The following is an 18,236-nucleotide window of genomic DNA, read 5'->3' as shown; positions in this document are numbered from 1 at the left end:
CTTGGCATCACCCATCCCTGCATCACACTCTCCGTGGCCCTGCCCAAATCCTTGCTGCCCCCATTCCGCCTGCCTGCGCCTTACCCCGCTCAGCATCGGACGTCCTTCCGCATACCCCGGCCCATCCTCCCCCACAGCCGGGGACACACCTGGTACCCATCTCGAGGAGGAGGGGACCAGCCTCACCCCTGCTGTCCCTGTCTGCTCCTCGGGGCAGGGATCTCATGGTGTTTGCCTCATCCGAGTTATTTTGCAGCAGGCTGAAATTGCTGGAGACAGACAACAACAACCCTGGCAGGCGCTGGCAGCAGGCAGCGTGACCAACGGCTGATGGGATGAGGTGGTAAGTGGCAATGATGGCATCCATTCATCGCCTCCCACGCCAGGATGTGATAGGGAGCACTGGGACCCGATTCACCTCATCGCCCGCCTTGAGCAATCCCTGCCACGGTCCCTGGGGCCATGCGTGCTCAGCTTGGGGTGGGGGTATCAGCTCACAGGTGGGATCTCCATGCTTGATGCAGAGATGTGCCTCCGGCCTCATCCGAGCATGCCATCCATCTCATTTTCTTTGCCAGCACTAGATGCTGTTTAATTATTTCTTTTAATTTCCAGACAAAGCTGCCTCAAGAAGACCATCATTTATGCGATTACATCTTCTCTGTGTGACAAAGCACCAAAGCATCTCGGAAAGATGGGCTCGGAAAGATGAGGGTCAACACCCCATGGCAACCCAAGGATCGGCTTAAAATTGCAATGTGTTTCTTTGGAGGAGGAGCAGCCACCCAGCTCCTCTTCAGTGAATCAATCCTGACCTCCCGGGGCGGGTGTTGCTGTGTGAATAGGCCCATGAAGGCTCTTAATTCCCTCCTATTTATTGTCACCTTTCTTCTAAGCACCAGCTTCACTTGCTGCCGTGGCCAGCATTTTCCAATGTGCCTGCCTGGGGTTAAGATCTTGAACCCACGTTTAAGCACCTTGGCAAACAGAGTCTGCAGCTTTGCACACCCTCTTTCTGAGCTTCTGCACGGAAAACACCCTGTTTATAATTATTTGCAGCATGGAACTTGGCGTCTCAGCCTCCGTGGCTGGGAACCCTTGAGTGTTTCCCAGGGAGTTCTGTCACTGGTGTGGCTTACGGTTAGGTAAAAAATGTGAAGATGATTGCCCTGTGCTTGTGGTCGAGGGTCCTTGTAGGTTGTGGGTGGAGGGAGGTGTGGGGCATTCCTGGGAGACACCGCAGTTGCGCCTGGGTCCTGCAGCCTCCAGCATCCAATCCCGCTGCAGTCAGGAGTCAATAAAGCCGAACTGCTTGGACACTGCCAATGCAGATGTCTGTTAGCAGCTAAATACCTGCCAATCTTCCCTCCCTGCAGTGCCACCATTTCGTAAAAAAATTCTTTTTCTCTCATAGAGCTAAATTGCATTTTTTTTTTAAAATCCTAAAATTCACTGGTGCAGTAAGTGGGGGATTAAGGGCACACTCCTGGGCAAAGGTCTCCTGCAAACTCCTTGGGGCCAGCTGGCCACAGTCTCCAATAACTGGGGTCACGCGCTCCCCCCGAAACAAGGGCTGCTTGTTCGGCGCCGCGGGCAGCGCTGGCCTGGGCAGAGGAGGCAGCTGGCCCGCCTGCGGCTGAGCAGAGCGGGGACATTGCTCTTCCCACCATTGCCCGCTTCCCACCCTGCACTGGGATGGTATCACGAGGGTGTCCCAAGCACTGGGGGGGCAGTGCCAGGGGGGACCCGGACACCGGGCAGCTTCAGCTGGGACAGCGCGGGGTCGTTGATAAGGGATGGCCAGAATAAACTGCAGGTCCTCAGATCCTGCTTTGCGCCCCTTCATTTCTTTTCCTGGAGTGGAAAAGCGTGAAACCCAGCCGGGCTCGAAGGGAGCTTGTCCCTGTGGGGTGGCATGGTTGTGTGACCTCCTCCTTCCTTGCCCTGACCCCCGAAACCTGAGATAAATATCAGAGAAGTATCCTGCAACTAGTCCCAGCGGCTAAACCCCCTTTGGGCTGTAGCAGCAGCAGGAGATCCCTGGGCACCAGCAACCCCTTGAAGGAAGGAGATTAAAATGCCTCTGAAAGCCAAGACCTGAGGAACATCCCAAGCATTAACAAACTTGTTACAGATGCCTCGAAGACAGAAACGAGAAGTTTGCCCTTGCAGCAGGGAGTGAAGCTGCAGCAGTCCTTGCCAGAGGGTGCTTTTGATGCTCCATCTTTGGAACAGGGCAATGAAGGGCAGTTTTGATGCTACACCTTTGAGCCATGGCCTGAAGCAGCTGCACTTAGCCCCATATGACACAACCCTGCAAACCCTGAGTTTCCTTCCTTTTTTCCCATTTTGGGCACATTTTGCCCTGTCATCCCCCACCATGCTGACAGAGCTGGAGGAAGGCGTGTGGCGCTTTCCCCTTGCCTCAGCAGTTTGCACCCTCCAAAGGCTCACGTGGGCCTGTCCCCACCACCCTTGACTCAGCTAATTCCCCCTTGGCCAAGGCATTGACCAAGCTCAGGCTGGCACTGTCCAGGCATTGGCAAAGGCCATGGGTCAGAGTGGTGGAGGATATCTGGGACCACCTCCATTGCCAACACTGCCATGTCCAGGTCCCCAGTGCCAGCTGCCACTGAAGCAGCTGGCTGTACATGGTGAGGGGGGCAGGAGATGGGTGCTTGGATCCCTACACCAAGCCTGGTGGTATCTGACCTGCATAAAAGTGGGACGAGCATCTGTACCTGCTCACCCGGCATGTTTTGAGTATCCTGTAATTAATGTTTGCTTAGTGATTGAGGGTGACGGGTACTTAGCTTTATTAGTGAATGATGAGTAGCTGATGTTGTCGATGTTGATACCTCGAGACATCTAATTTCAGCATCTGAACTGAGTGAAAAGGCCAGGGGACAGACTGCTGGTGCTAAAACCCTGTTGGGCGTTGTATCTTTGGAGATGGCTTCCTCACAAAGCCCTGCACATGAACACGGCTGCCCTGCTGTGCCCTGGCAGCCCCGAGTTTGGCCCTGTGTGGTGGCCACGGTGGCAGGGACAGGACCCATGCCAGTGGCACAGTGGGGTCAGCAGCTCCCCTTGGCAGGGCGAGATTTGCAGAGCCCCCAAGCCCAGGGTAGCAGAAGGGCACAGGTTTGGGGATGCAAGAAGTTTGGCAGAGGACTAATACAAAGTCAACTGAAGGTTTCTTGTGCATTGAACCCAGCTCAATGAGCACATGTAAGATTGGATAAAAGAATCAAATGCCTGTAAAAGAACATGGAATTATCCCAGCCCTCCTCCTATGCCACTGAACACGGGCATGAGGGACAAGTGCTCACATGGGGATGCTCATTTATTTCTTTATTGGGGGGGAAAGGCATTGGTGAGAGTGACACTTGCGATGCTTTTTTTAAAAAAAATTACTTTCTGATTACACTGAGATTAAACAAACTAAAACTAAGCCAATATCATCTTTATCTCGTCCATTCCATAATCCCACTGCCACCAAGCAGGTACTGCCCTGAGCAGCCAGTTTGATTATGAGGTGGCTTTGGGGAGCTCCTGGGGTTTTTGGGGTGCCACATCCCCAGGCAGCACAGTGGCCTCTAGTGGCAGCTCCTCATACCCAGCCCTGGGGAAAGAAACCTGCAAACGAATCTTGGGGGGCTGCTTGCTCCCCGGGAAAATGAGAACCAGAGACCAAACTGCTGGTGGAGAAGCATCCTGGGCAGCAGGTTACTTGGTTCCAGGCAGGGTCCTGAGCACTCCCATGAGCCCCACCTGCCTTGAACTGCCACACCTGGGACACCCACCCACCCCCTCCGCCCACACGCTGGAGACCCATTTAAGCTCAGGCCTGGGCACCTAGTTCTGTTCTGGTCCCTGGGGTGCTGGTCTGTAATTTGACCCCTGCATGGCTTGTGCTGTAGGTAGCCCATCTCCAGTGCCCTCTCCTGGTGGGACTTTGGAGCTATGTGGCAGTTCTGTCCCCTGGATGGACCTCAGACCTAGGTTGCAGCTTTGTCCTTGGACCATCTCCTGCAGCTCCAAGAGCTGATTGTCCTACACGTCTGGGTCTCCTAAGGGCACTCTGTGAGCAGCCTGCATGCCTAATGAAAGGTGACTTGTGCTATAATCTTTTCTATAAAGGGGAACAGCTTGGACTTTCTTTCCTCAACCTGGTCACCCATTTCTAAAAAGTTTGTAAATTCTTTACAGCTTTGAAGTCTTTCTCTGTCTGCTGAGTTTGGCTGGAGCTGCCTGAAGGACTTGCTAACACATCAGTCTTCTCAGGAAACCAAGCTGAGTGTGTCTGGTGAGGCAGGGTCTTGAGGGCTTCCTTTGGGCAGAGGTCCTGGGAATAAATCTTGCAGACTGAGCGCAGCTAAAGCTAGAACTTCTAGTGCTTGGTTTCATGCTTCCTTAGCTCATGTGTGGAAGGCAACAGCTTCATTTATTTTTCTGCAAAAGCAAAAAGTCCCCAGGTCTTCCTGGATATACAGGTGGTAGTCCTCAGAGTCACAGCAAATGTATCCTTTCTTTCTGGAGTAGTTGCATTTTTTTTTTTTGCTTAAAACCTAAAGGACCTCATATCAGGAGCAGAAATAAACATCAAGTCTTGCCAGGTTGTCTGTGCTCTCACACAATGCTCTTATCCTCTTTCCCTGAGGCTTGTTTACTGCAGGTTAGGAAATCTTTCCCTCGTCACCAGAAGGTTTGTCTTCAACTGGCCCAGTCCTCTGTGGTGCTGGGAGGGAGGCCTGCAGCCCATCAGCAGCAGGAAGGGACCCAGGCAGAGGGTATGCCCATGTCTTGAGCCCCCCGGATGTTATGAAGGCCATCGTCAAAGAAAATATGGGGCTGGATCTGGGAGAGGATGGGGCCCTTGGGAGCACCGTCCATGAAGAAAGCCTCATCAATGGCCAGACCCCACTCCCGGAGTGTCTTGATGGCTCGGATGCCCATGTCCCGGCCACTGCGGGCAGTCACCAGGTAGGTGCGGATGGGTGATTTTTCCTGGCTGAACTTCTTGCGTATCTTCCCAAGGTGCATGGCAAAAGCCTTCAGGGGGCCCTGGAAGCACAGCAAGACACTTAGAAGTGAGTGGGAAATAAGGAGACATCTTTTCTGCCTGCACAAGCCACTAGTTCCTCTTCCAGGGTTTCTCAGGGCTCTGCAGAGCACAGGAACACCTGTGTGGTACAGGACTGGGCATTGCTGTGCACTCGGGTGCTTGGGAGGAAGGTGAGCCTTATGGTGCTCATCCTAATCCCAAAGTGACCAGGAAGGTACATCCAGGAAGATGAGCAGTGCCTCTGGATCTGAGTCTTGCAGGGACTTGCACAGCAAGAGATCCTAGCCTACAAATCCACAATCCTGGATATTTGGGAGTTGATGCTCACTTAACAGGAGACGTCGGGCCAGATCTGTCTCCAGTGGGATTCCAGATCAGGCCCACACCAAGGAGAGAGTGGTGGATGCAAAGGGATCCTGTAAGGATTTGTGCTTTTTTTGGCTACTCAGGGCAAAGCTCTAGTGGGAGAGGTGCTCGTGGTGCATGCAGAGTCTGTGGATGCCCATCAAGGTGGGGTGGATTGCTCACCTCTCCCATGGGCACGGCCTCCATCTCCCGCTCGTACTGCACTGCCCCCTCCAGCCCCTTCTCCTGGAAGACCCGATCTGTCTCGTCAGAGAAGAGCACTGCATCCCCATCGAATACCACGCGGAGCAGAGTGCTGGGGGCCTGGACCTCCTGCTGGAAGACGAGCGCTGACGAGACCCCTGTGAGAGAGAGCAAGGTGGGGCTCAGGCGGGACAACCTCTCCTGGGGGCAGCTCATGCATGGCCAGCTTCTCCCTGCTCATCTACTGTGGCCCCAGCCCACACCACAAAAACGCTGGGGTCTCCAAACCAGGGGTCTTTCTGGGGGTGTGTGTTAGCCCAGCCTTTCCAGGGCTGAGTTATTCCCCCATGGAGATGGACAAGACAGCACTGCTGATCAGACACTGACATCTGGAGAGACACTCGGTTTGCTAAGAGACGATGGGTGGTAGTGTAGGCATGGGCAGCCCTTCTCCTGGTGCTTGCTCACCCCGCTAAGCCTGGCTTTAATGCCCAGATTTAGCACCCTGTGCTGTGAGTAATAGGGACTGGCACCTCCACTCGATTGGGGTAATTGGCTTAATTACAGGTCTCTTCTGATGGGCTGCTCCCTGCCTGCCCTCATCTGTGGACCGAGGCCCACTGATGAGAGACTTGTCAGAGCGATGATGCCCTTCAAGGAGGCTCAAGGAATGTGCTGTGTAGCGAAGGAAAGCCCAGGCTGCAGATGGCTTGCTCCTGACCTTGAAGGACCTTGGCCAGCTGATGTGCTCATACTCAAGCAAATTAATACGGAGGCGATTAACCCCATTAGAGCTGTTGGGGAGACTCCATTCCCTCCGATCCAGGTCAAGCATCTGCTTACATCTATCACTGAGCACATGGTAACTCCGCATGTACCAGGAAAGCAAATTTCTATAGCATCCTCACAAAGCCCTGGGAACCAGCAATGCACACTCATTGATCCAGGGAGCAGCGATGGGCAGCATCTTGGGTAGAAAGGTTTAAATGTCAGGCGGGGAATGACCAGCCCATGGCAGACCTATGGCCAGAATTATGCATAAAACACTCAGTGACTTGTGAAGGCATCTGATAAATCCTGGTGTGTTTGCAGGCTACTGTTGAGGAGAATGAACTTTTCAGGACTGTACTAGCAATCAATGCGCCGTTCACCCCCTTGCCCCTGTGAAAGCACGGCTCTGGCATTGCCTCGTAGTACTGAGCTGCTTGGGAAAAGTGTGGTGGGTTTGGGGATGTGGGATGGAGGGGAGAACACACCTCTCCGGAGAGCATTGCAGACGTCTGTCCTGTCAGCTGAGAGGAAGAGCTTGACCCCGTGGGACTTCAGGTACTGCGTGGAGTCCTCGTCGCTGACGAAGCAGAACTTTGAGATCTCCAGGCCTTCAGGGAATGTGAGCAAAGTCTGTTATGGGGCAACACCCTCCTCACAGCCCCCTCTTCCCTCCCCAGGGTCTCAGCGTGCCTTGCCGCAGAGCTTGGGACATTCCATTTCCCAGTGCTGTGTGGGGAACCTGCATGTTCTTGCTGCACCTTCTTGCCCTGTTGTTCCTACAAAACTGCAGAGTGTGGTTAAATATTCCCTTCATCCCTCCCTTAAATGAACCTAAATCCCAGATTTAGGTTGTGACTTGTGTTTGTGGTGGTGGGTTTTTTTGTTTGTTTGTTTGTTTTTTTTAAGAATTCTGTTTCTTTAGTAGCTGCCTAAGGATGCCTCAGGCATGCAAAATACTACCAGACCCCCTGATGCAAAGAATATGGCCGAAGGGAGCTGGGCTCTGCCAAAGAGCCTGTATGCTCAGTGTGCTCCAGCAGCCTCAGCAAACTGCATGGGGTGGGCAGGAATTGGGCTTGTTTCCAAAGTAACTCCTTCCCCTTGTGTCCCCTGGCTCTCTATTATTTGCCAATGACGCTCCACTGTGGTGCCTTATCTGCCTTGCAGCCTCCCAGGGGGAAGCAGACACCTCCGGGGATGATGTCCCCCTTACCATAGTGCTTGGCACTGTTGATGATGCGCATTCCACTCTCTGGGCTGTTGTTGGAGAGCACCAGGATGTCGAAGAGGTCCTTCTCTGCTGGGTTGCTCTCCAGGATCTTCTTGTTCACATACTGCACTGCCTGCGAGAAATGAGACTCTTTTAGAGGGGCAGGATTGTGATGCCTTTGCTGGGGCTCTTTTGCAGTTAAGGTTAGTGGTTTGTGCTGCATCTGTCAGCTATGGCAAGGCTAGCACGTTATGGAGAGCCAGACAGAGCAATCTTACTACAAGAGCCATGATCAGGAGTGCAGAGAGCAGGATATCCACCAGGGGGAAGGTGGACGTGTGGGACTGGTGAGGAGAGACCAAGACCAGGACAGGCATATCTGCACCCTGTGATGGGAGCTGAGACCTAAATCTGGGAAAGCTGAGCTTTCACCCCATCCTGCGAGTGTCTACATGTTCCCCTGGTGAGGTGTGGGGCTCACCTGGATGAAGGCAAAAGCCGTGCCTGGTGGCAGGGGCTTGTTCTGGTTGGCCTGCTGGTGCCTTATGTACTCTTCCTTGCCCTTTTCCAGGTAGAGCTTGTGCTCCTCCTCCAGGTTGAAGATGGCTCTGGTGGTCACCGCAATGACCAGTGCCTCACTGGGGTCTTTCTGCAGAACAGGGAAGAAAGAAGAGTTAGGTGCCAGCAGAGAAGGAGACAGGGGAGGTGGGGTGATGGGCTCCACTGACTGGGGTGGTGAGATTGGGTGTTGGAGGCATGATCCGTGTGTCACAGTTCCCAATGCCAGAGGGCCTTTGGAGGAGAAGTACCAAGCCCAATCAATTTTCAGGCCACCAAGGATGGGGCAGGCAGTTATGAAACATTAACCTGTCTGCTAAGTGCCATACGCTTTGAGGACAGCACATACCAGAAGGGATTGCTTCATACTCTTTGTGTTTGTGGGCACAGCACAGCCATGGCCTCGGGGCAGGCAGTTATGAAACATTAACCTGTCTGCTAAGTGCCATACGCTTTGAGGACAGCACATACCAGAAGGGATTGCTTCATACTTTTTGTGTTTGTGGGCACACTGTTTGTGCTGAGCTGGGCACTGCTGTTTCTCTGCACGTACTGGTGGTTTTACCCTTCAGCTCTGGAGACTAATAAAGTCTCTACATATGTACAGAAGCTGCTGCTTTTTCTCTGGCTGCTCCAAAATTTGTGTGAGCAAATGCACCCGTCCTGTCCATGCAATTGAAGGTTCAGTCCAGCAACCTCTTCCCATGTAGAAATTACATGGACCTTGCTGCGACCAGGTGGCCAGAAGCCCTGGTACAGGCCACTTCTACTGAAGCATAGGCACAAGCAATTCAGGCCACCACAGCTCTGGGCTGTGGTGTATCCTCTGCTGTGGTGGCATTTCAAAACTTGCTTTGGAAATACAGGATGTATGTTTTGTAATGAACAACCTCTTACCTGTTTCACATCAGTGTTTATGATTGTGCCTTCAGGCTCTGCCATCTTCCACTTTCAGCCTCAAAGAGGAAAATATACAATTAAAATGATATGTTATAATACAGCCAATCTAGAGAGGAGGAAGAGTGGAAAATAAAGGGGTCATCCTCCCCACCAAGTGGAGCAACCCAAGTAAACCTGCTTCTGCTGACAATGGCTCTGCTCTGAGAAAGCCTGGTTTAATATTTCCAACTAAATATGATCACAGAATCACAGAATCTTCTAGGTTGGAAGGGACCTTAAAGATGAAGTGGTGCTTCCCCCCCCAAAGAGTATTTTTCTCCAGGGGGAACTGCTGACAGTGGTTGTGAAGCTCTTTCCAGCAAAGTAAGTCTGTCTTTACACATCTTAACTAGGGCTTGGGAGATTGATTGGAGCTAAAAAGCCAAAATAGGTAAGATCTTATGGGTAGGCTTCTAGTTCACATCCTTATTGCCTTTCTTGCTACTTTTTTTTTGTTTGTTTGAATGGTGCATTTGTATCTACAAGTAAGCAGTTTCACTGTGCGAGCAGCTCATTTGTGGTTACAAAAGGTCTGAATAAGTAGAGATGTGTGGTGAGGGCTTGGGTGCAGGACGGGATCCTGCTGATGGGGCTGGTCTGCTCCTCCCCAGCCCTGTGAACCAGCCAGACCCTACAGTAATGGTCTCGGTGTAGGCTGTGCTAACCCAGGTCTGGCAGGTGAAAGCGTAGGGGGGTTACATGGTCTGCCTGTGCCTAGCAGCTGAATAAGAAATCACATTTATTTTTATACACCCGGGTCCTGTAATCACCACGTTGTTCACTTCATTTCTATGCACTAGTCAGTGTTAGAAATGGACTTCTAGGATTCAGCTTGTGGGATGGGAACTGTTCCCATTCCCACAGAGGGGCATCCCATGGGGGTTGTTTCCACTCAGCAGCTCCTACAAGTATGCTGTGGAGTTTCTCTGGAGAGCAGAGGCAGCAATGAGGTCTCTGCACAAACAGGCAGGGGGGTTAAAACCTCATTTACCAGTTCATACCCTACCTGATTACTGGGTTGAGGGGCTGTGCAAGCATAGACCAAAGCCAGCATGCAGAGTGAAGGAGAAGTCAGGGTCAGCAGGGAGACCTTCCTTTTGCCTCAGTTTTCTTTAATTTACTTACTTTTATTATTCAGGGGGTGTGCAAAGTGTTGTCTGGGCTGGTAGGAAATGCACTCAGTTGACGCCAGCCCCAAGAGCCTGAGCCTTGCCATGGGGGTTCAATGCTTTCATATCTACTCCCCAGCTGCCCCCCCAGCCAGGGGGTGCCTGGAAACCCTGGAGATGCTGCGCATCCCTCTGCTTCTTCCACCCATAATGTGTGCTGGGAAGGGGTCTCCTCCCTCAGAGCAGGGCAGAGGGTGGCAACAACCACCCTTGTGTCTGCTGAGCAGGGACAAGCTGTCCTCTGACCAAATTTCAGCCGAGCGCTTTTCTAAAAGTGAAAATGAAATGAGAGGAGACAATGGAGATGAGCAGCTCATCCTGGGAGGGAGAACACCACCTTGAATTTCTGCTCTGCCGTTCCAAGTGCTGACTTCTCCTGTCCCTCCACCTGCCCCTAATAAGTGCAGTATCGCTTAGGTACAGATATGCGTATATGCACACACACACACACACGTCTCCGCTGCCGGCACCCCCCGATGTACACAATGCTGGATGCACAGCAAAGCATTCCAGACGGATGCTGGCTGGTCCCCGCAGCTCACCCTACAGCTGCGTAGCAGGGAGCAGCGACCAACCGTGCTGCCTGCAGCCAGCGTTCTGCTAGGAAGTAAAAAAAACCCAACTCACCAGGAGTGCTGCCTCTGCTCCCCGGCACAGCCGTGTCCAGCTGTAGCATCCAGACCTTGCCCCAGATGCTGCTGTTTATATTTCCCCCTGTCCCCGTGCTGGCAGGAAGCAGGCAGGAGCCAGACTGGGGTGCAGCTCCGCTCCCCGGCGTGCTGGGATTTGTAGGCAGCCCGGCAGGCTGGCACAGTGCCCGGGCTGGGCTGTGCTTCCCAGCCGGCACTGCACAGGCCCTCATGGCCGCCCGGGCCTGGCCTCGGCCGCGCTGCTCCCCAGGGAAGGGGCTCAGCCCCTTGGTCCTGCTTTTTGGGCTCCCTCGGAGCCTGGGCTCAGTCGCCACTCACTGCCCGCAGGTCTATTTCTGTAGTGGGGGTATTTATAGCCTGCACCCAGACCTCTCATTTCCCAGCCCTTGAATACATAACGGTTGTGGTTTTGACTGAAAATACAGGGTTACCGCCTCGAGAGCGGCTCGCAGAGTGTGCAGGAGGCTGAGCCGGGGTACAGAGGGGTCTTGCCACATTTATGATTTTACTCTAAATATTTTTAGGTCCCTTTTCCCTTCTTTTCTGGGAGCTGCCTGTCGTGCACTGCAGGGGTGATTTTTGGGCTGGGACCTTGCTCCCCTGGACAGGCTGTGCAGCACCCGGCCCTGTGAGGGTCATGCTGCCAGGGTGTTTCAACACCCTCTTTCTGCACAAGAGTGACATTTAGAAAGGTGGGGGGGGGCGGGGAGTGGGGAGGTGTGAGGCTGATACACAGGAATGGCTGCCCTCCTGCAGCTTTTCCCTTGCCCCACTGCTGGCACGATGGCCCGGAGCAGCACCCTTCCCAGCCTGGCTTCTGCCAAAGGAGACTGAGCTCACCTGCACTAAGGCCAAGCAGTTGTTTCCCTGCGTGTCACCAGGTTATCACTGGCATCGCCAAATCTCCTCGCAAAGTGTGGGCCACAATGGGGTCCTGCGCAGCTTGGCTTCACCGGGATACTTGTCTCTAGGAAACAGCCTGTTGAAAAGGCTACTGATATGCTCAGCTTTTAGCATGTGTCTGCAAACCCCCTTTCCCTGATCGATTTTATTGGGCATGTTCCCTTTTCTCCCTATCCCCCTTATGCATTTCTCCTGTGCAGTCCTCCAGGACTGCCAGTTTAGAGCAAAAACATTTTTGGTGTCTATGTTTCTCTCCCAGAGGTTTGCTGCAGTATCATTCCCACAGCATCTCCTGTTCCTGGTGATGATGCTTCTCTGAGCAGCAGGAGTGCAGGGTGCTTGTGAGTGGGGTGAGGTTTTAGGTGGCCAAGAGGCAGCCTGCCCAGCTTTCCTGTGGCCAGGTGCCCTGTGTGGCCTTGGCGGCCATGTGAAAATCTGGCAGGACCGGTGAGCCAGGGTGGCCAGGCAGAGCTGGGACAACTCTGGTTTCTGGTGACTCTTCCCCCACGTCTGTGTCAGCCATCGCTCACTGGCGGTATGGCTCCCTGCTTCCAGCCCCAAATTTGTGTGGTGACAAGGCAGGTTTGGGGCTGAATTTGATGAATTGGCAGCAAGGGAAGAAGTGGGTAACCATAAATTTAACGTGACAGAGATGCTGGTGAAATTGCTTCTGGCTGTGTGCCTGGTGCTGCTCCTGTATGTGCTGGGGGATGGAGCCACACCAGCAGTATCCCCTCATCCCGTCTCTCCTCCCTGCCACGTTGGAGAGGAGCATCTCCGTTCCTCCCCACTGCCACACACATTTCTTGGGCCCTTGCAGGGTGCATTAAACCATGGAGTGCCAGTGTGGGCCAACGAGCTGAGCCCTCCAAGTGCAGGGCTCACCAGGGATGGATGCAGCCATGCACCCATCTCCTTGCAAGCATCCATCCCCTTACGCTAAGTGCCTGCAGCTGCATGGTCCAGCCCAGCATCGCTGCAGGGATAACTTGAAGAAGCGAATTTGGCAGGGCACAGAGCCAGGCAGTGATGCCCGCCAGTTTCTCACAGGCAGGAGGGACGGTTTTGCTTCCTGGTCCAGCAGGGAGTTCCCCACTGGTTTTTCACCTGTGTGAGCACCGCTTGGGTCAGCAGCGAGGTGGGGCCGACAGAGCTCCTGGGGCCGCCTGGTTCCTGGGCTGGCAAAGCCGACTTTCCTGTTTCCGTGGTGCTGTGTGGCCACCATCCCTGCTCTGCTCCCAGCTCTGCACCCGGCAGGGTCCCATCTCATCTCATAGCATGCCCCTGCCACACACGGTGGCTGGTCCTGGAGATCTCACAGAGGGAAAGGGAGACTAAAACCAGGAAGGAGACGCATCGGTAAGTCTGGTTTCGGGACCCCAGTCAGCAAAGGGTGGGAGTGAGCAGCAGAGCTCTCCCAGCCCCTTTTCAAGGAGCAGGATTGCTTGATGGTCCCTGGAAAGCCCACCAAAGCTGTGCTGTCTCTCCCAGACCAGTCAGAGGGCAGGAGGGCTGTCCCCATCTCCCCCAGAATAGTGTCTCAGGATGTCCTGCAGGACTGGGGTGAGGTTTTTTTTAAACCAGGACAATGTCAGACTAATGTGACACAATCCATGGGGTATGGCAGGGAAAAATTCCTGAGACACCAAATTCTGTGCTTGCCTGCCTGCACTGTCGTGTCTACCCACCACCACAGCCTGAAGCCACAGCCCAGTGCCTCCTAAGCATCGCAGGCATGTCACCAGCCACCAATTTCCGCATGTGGGAACAGGAGAAACCGATCATTAAAGCTGCTGGTGGCAAGGCTGCAAGCGGAGCTCAGGTATCCAATGGCACAGATGTCCCAGGTGGCCCTGGGCAAGTCACTTAACCTGCCCCTCATTACCCCAGTGATGATGCTGCAGGGATGACAGCAATTCCCACATCCTTCCAGCCCTATGCCCGCAGGCAGCAAAGCCCATGCTGGAAAAATTAAAAGCTCTTGGTGGACTGAGCAGAGGGAGGCGCAGTGGTGGTTTCTCCCCCAGAGGATCCCCATGCAAGGAGACATGGCCCTGTGGGGTGGGCAGAACGTAGGCAGAGCGAGGCAGCGTTGGCAGCTCGAGCAGGTACCCACTGGGATGCGAGGCGGGCGGCTGGGGCAGCCAAGGCAAACAGGCACATACCTGCCAGCTTCGGTCACGGCACTGAGGCCAGGTGCCACCAGTGCTGTGATGGCTGCAGACCTGCTCGCCCTGCAGCCCGGCTCCTGGAACGCCTCTCCCGCTGCCGCTTCTCGCCCAAAAGGAGGCGAGGAGGAAGTGTTGGCGATGAGGAAGCATTCATGCTAGAATAAGAGCCTTGCTACGGGGAGAACAGTAGTGAAAAACCGTTCTGCTTTAAATTTGAAGCCTTCCCTTAAGTCGCGTCAGCGTTGCCATGTGCACAGGTCAGGCTTATGCAGTTTCTGAGCCAGTGTGATCTCAGGCTGGTGGCACCAGCCCCACTGCAATCCCGCTCCTCAGCCCCACGAGAGGGGGGAAAATAGCCAAAAAAAGGTGTTAGCTAACAATGGAGCTTGCCTGGGGCTGAGCAGACCCTTCAGCTCATGCTGCCTGGCCAGGGGGGAGCCAACACAAAACAGTTCTTGGGTTTTTTCCCCCTACAGCCAGGTGATTCCTCTTCTCAAAAACGAAGGAAAACTCCCTAATCCATCCCCTGCTCCCTCCCCTTTTCAAAGGCAGGCTTGCAAGGATATAGAGAAGGCTGTAGGCAAGGGGCTGGCTGGCGCAGAGCCCTCCCTGCCCGCAGCTCCCTCCAGCTCCATTTTACACCTCATTGCCAAAGTGGCCAAGCCCTAAACGCTTACGCTGGACTTCGTGGTTTAATTGTGTTTGCTCTCATTAGAGCCCTGGGCCACTGGCAGCATACATATTATTGGAAAGGAAATCCCCACCCTGTTAATTTTTCTTGCCTCCCCAGGTCACCCCAGCTTAGCCATGGCGGTGGCAGCCAGGAAAGGCAGGGTGACGGCCTCCCTGCTTGCCAGCACCCCCGTGGCCATCCCCACCACGGCTCAGCCGGGCTTCCTGGGCAGCTGGCTTAGCCGGATCCCACGTGAGTATGGCAGCGCTTGCCCTGTTCTCTCAGGCAGCATTATCCCAGGGGTTGCTCCTGGAATCTGAGGCTGTGTATCCACTTCTCCCTCCCTCCAAATCCCTTTTTTCGTCAGGGTCCATCAGGGTGGGATTGCTGCAAAGGGGTACTGTGCCTCACTGGGTGCGCAGGGCATCCTTGCTGTGTATTTGGGGAATGCTCTCCAGCCACAGCCTCCCTGCATGAGGTCTGTCTGGGATTATAAGGACAATTTTTAAAGTACAACTTAATGCTGAAGCACCAGGAGAGGGTTTACACCACTATCTATGTTTTTGCTTGGTTTTAACTCTTCTGTCCATCTCCATTCCCTGAACGTCTCACCAGTACCCAAATGGGCACTCATCGCTGTGGCTGTGGCAGCAGCCGTTCTCTTCCTCCTCTTCCTCATCTGCATCATCAGGTGCTGCTGTTGCAAGAAGAAGCCGAAGAAGAAGGAGAGAGTCAACATGCATTCTGTCAGCAGCTCCACCACGGCCAGCCTTGTGCGTCCTGCTTTCTCCTCTCCCCCACTTCCCTCCTTCCTGAGAGGTTTGCTGCCACCCTGCCTGGGTGGTCCTGGGGGTGGCTGGGGATGTGGCTGAGCATGTCCTGAGGGTAGTGCTGCTCTCTGCTGCAGGTCCAGCCTGAGATGGAGGACCTGGAGCTGGCTGTGGAGCAGACGGGGCGAGGAAAGCTGCAGTACTCCCTGGAGTACAACTTCCGTGCTCAGGAGGTAGGGATGCTTCTGGCAGTGGTGCAGCGGGGAAAAGGCTTTGCTCTTGCATGGTCCCTTTTTGCTGCCCGCTGAGGTGGACCATACCCTCTTGCACCTCTCCCCCTGCCTGCAGCCACCCAGCTCTTGCACCCCCATAGTGCAGCGGCGTACTCCTTGCTGCACTATCTGGCTTCCCACCTAGCCCCCAGTCATCTGGCCTCCACCACCTGGTGACCTTCTGCCTCAATCCTTTTAAGCTGAAAGTAGGTGTGAAGCAGGCAGCTGAGCTGAAAGCCATGGACAGTGGAGGCACATCTGATCCATACGTGATCGTCTACCTAACGTCAGATATGAGGAAGAAGTATGAGACCAAGGTTTACCGCAAGACCCTGAACCCTGTCTTCAATGAGAGCTTCACTTTCCTGGTAAGAAACTATAGTTGATGACGTATTTTTGATCACATCATGAGTGTTACATGGGCATTGCTCCCTGGGCAAAAACCTCTGCAGGCAGGGAGATGCCTTTGCAATCAGGATGGGGAAGCCTCAGGGAGAAAGACCTGTTATTGCATCCACGGGGGCAGTGGGTCCTGTGGGGCAGGGCTGCCACTGAGGAGTAAGCCCAGGCTTTTGGGTCCTCCCCGGCAGGTACCCCAGGCGGAGGTGCCTGAATCCACACTGGTGATGCAGATCTATGACTTCAACCGCTTTGCCAAGCACGACATCATCGGTGAGGTCCGGCTGCCCCTGGCCAGTGTCAGCCTGCAGCATGTCATCGAGCAGTGGAGCGACCTGGCAGCAGCCAGTAAAGTGGAGGTTGGTCCTGGTGGGTGGAAAACTGCTGGGAGGGATGCACTGTCTCTTTGCTTGCCACCACCCCAAGAAGCAGGCTTGTCGGCGCAAGCATGAGGGTGAGAGAGACCCAGGAAACCTGTGGCCAGCCTGGTGGTCCAGCCCCAGGTGAGCCGGCTCCTCTGCCCGGTGCTCACTGCTGGTATCTCTCCATCAGGAAGAACAACTGGGTGAGATCTGCTTCTCACTGCGCTACGTCCCCAGCACCGGCAAGCTGACAGTGCTCATCCTGGAAGCCAAGAAGCTGAAGCGGATGGACTCTGATGGGCTCTCAGGTAAGCAGGGGCTGCTCATGCTCAGATCTTCCTACTCCTGCCCGACAAGTAGGATACTGTGCTCCGCTTGGGAATGGCCCAGGGAAGCTGTTTTGTGGCTGAGCTCCGCAGACAAAAATTGTCACTTGTGCCAGCCATGTCCTCTCTCTCCTCAGATCCTTTTGTTAAGGTGCATCTTGTCCTGAACAGGAAGAAATGGAAGAAGAAGAAGACAAGTGTGAAGAAAAACACCTTAAGCCCTTACTTCAACGAGGTGTTTATTTTTGAGGTGCCTTTCAATCAGATCCAGGTGGGTTTCTCTGCAGCACTCAGGGCTGAGCGGGTCCCTGCTGCGGCAAGCCCCCTTCCACTGACTCTCTTTCTTGTGTGGCTTTCCCCCCAGAACGTGGACCTGGTCATCTCTGTCTGGGATCATGACAAAGTGACCAAGAACGAGCCCATCGGCAAACTCTTCCTTGGCTGCCGGGCAACAGGCAACCAGCTGCGGCACTGGTCCGACATGCTGTCCAACCCACGCCGGCCCCTCGCCCAGTGGCACAGCCTGCAAGCCCCCGATGTGGTTGACAAAGCCCTGGGGCTGAAGTCCCACCTCAAGCTGCCTCTGCCCCCCAGATAGTGAAGGTCTCCTCCACCCCAGGGGGCAGGACAGAGGGCTGGCGGAGGGGTGAGGGGTTTCTGCTCAACAGCATCTGGACACGTTGGTCCCAGTTCAGTGTCAGCAAAGAGGGAACTGGGAACTCTTTTTGGCTCCTGGTGCAGCTCATGCCCTGTATATTGCCTGGAGCGGAGCAGCTTGGCACCCCAAGGCAAGGCTGGATGTGGAGCAGAGGATGCTAGAGCAGACAGCGTGGTCACAGGAGCCAGCTCAACCCAACCACTCATGGGCTGGGGGAACAAATACAGAGAGCATCAAGCTCATGCAAAACCACTGAGTCCATTGGTATTTTTAAAGCAGAGGACTAATGTGTGGGCAGCCTGGGGTGGGCAGTTTCTTTGGTTGTGAATAACTCGTCAAGAGGGCAAGTTCTTGGGAAGGCTTTACATGTCCTGGGAAGGCTTTCAAACAAGACCAAGATCTTAAAGCACCCTAAGAGGCCTGAGAGGAGAGAAAGAGGACAGGCTGGTGAGGAAGGTGTTGGAGACAGAAGACTAGCTCTTTAGTGCCTCTGCAATAAGCATGCTCTGTGGGAAGGTTTCACTTAATCTGGGAGGTTTTTGTGGCCACATGTCCTGCCCTGCTTCACAGGGCTTTGGGGTGGGGGCTACAGAAGTAAAGATCCCTCCTAGAAGGATGAGGACATCAGAGAAGGGCTACTGTCCCTATCTGTCCTTGAGTACACTGCAGCTTGTGGTGGCTCAGAGCAGCTCCTCTGAGCCATCTGCAGGAGGAAGCTGGCTGCATTTGGCTGGAGGAGGGAATCGTTTTTGCTCCGAAATACTTCTGCTGCAAAGCAGCAGTCGTAC

General features: G+C 54.2%; 2 protein-coding genes across 3 annotated transcripts; one reads left to right on the top strand and one right to left on the bottom strand.

Annotated features, from left to right (window-relative positions):
- Positions 1–4,428: 4,428 nt before the first annotated feature.
- LOC106898680 (cytosolic 5'-nucleotidase 1A-like) lies at positions 4,429–14,092 on the bottom strand. 2 transcript variants are annotated; one of them, XM_014960089.1, is made up of 7 exons: positions 13,983–14,092; positions 9,054–9,112; positions 8,080–8,247; positions 7,602–7,731; positions 6,874–6,996; positions 5,597–5,775; positions 4,429–5,067 (listed from the first exon to the last, which is right to left on the bottom strand). In XM_014960089.1, exons 2-7 carry the CDS (start codon positions 9,096–9,098, stop codon positions 4,765–4,767), a joined length of 948 nt encoding a protein of 315 aa, XP_014815575.1. In that variant the 5' UTR covers positions 9,099–9,112; positions 13,983–14,092; the 3' UTR covers positions 4,429–4,764. The 2 variants fall into 2 exon arrangements, with proteins under 2 accessions (XP_014815575.1, XP_014815573.1); XM_014960087.1 differs by lacking the exon at positions 13,983–14,092 and adding an exon at positions 10,892–11,025.
- Positions 12,956–17,697, top strand: SYT8 (synaptotagmin VIII). The gene is made up of 9 exons (XM_014960086.1): positions 12,956–13,176; positions 14,779–14,913; positions 15,277–15,434; positions 15,569–15,664; positions 15,904–16,071; positions 16,294–16,461; positions 16,655–16,772; positions 16,928–17,061; positions 17,155–17,697. Exons 2-9 carry the CDS (start codon positions 14,796–14,798, stop codon positions 17,386–17,388), a joined length of 1,194 nt encoding a protein of 397 aa, XP_014815572.1. The 5' UTR covers positions 12,956–13,176; positions 14,779–14,795; the 3' UTR covers positions 17,389–17,697.
- Positions 17,698–18,236: the final 539 nt, after the last annotated feature.

This window comes from Calidris pugnax, unplaced genomic scaffold, assembly GCF_001431845.1.
Source record: "Calidris pugnax isolate Ruff unplaced genomic scaffold, ASM143184v1 scaffold435, whole genome shotgun sequence".
Taxonomy (NCBI): domain Eukaryota; kingdom Metazoa; phylum Chordata; class Aves; order Charadriiformes; family Scolopacidae; genus Calidris; species Calidris pugnax.
This window is presented reverse-complemented; position numbering and strand designations above follow the sequence as displayed.

Bases quoted from the DNA above. Each gene is read 5' to 3' on its own strand.
- LOC106898680 (XM_014960089.1), bottom strand. From the start codon at position 9,098: ATGGCAGAGCCTGAAGGCACAATCATAAACACTGATGTGAAACAG. The intron at 8,248-9,053 runs GTAAGAGGTTGT...CCTGTTCTGCAG, and splicing joins TAAACACTGATGTGAAACAG to AAAGACCCCAGTGAGGCACT. The intron at 7,732-8,079 runs GTGAGCCCCACA...CATTTCTCGCAG, and splicing joins CGGCTTTTGCCTTCATCCAG to GCAGTGCAGTATGTGAACAA.
- SYT8 (XM_014960086.1), top strand. From the start codon at position 14,796: ATGGCGGTGGCAGCCAGGAAAGGCAGGGTGACGGCCTCCCTGCTTGCC. The intron at 16,462-16,654 runs GTTGGTCCTGGT...TCTCTCCATCAG, and splicing joins CAGCAGCCAGTAAAGTGGAG to GAAGAACAACTGGGTGAGAT. The intron at 16,773-16,927 runs GTAAGCAGGGGC...CTCTCTCCTCAG, and splicing joins GGACTCTGATGGGCTCTCAG to ATCCTTTTGTTAAGGTGCAT.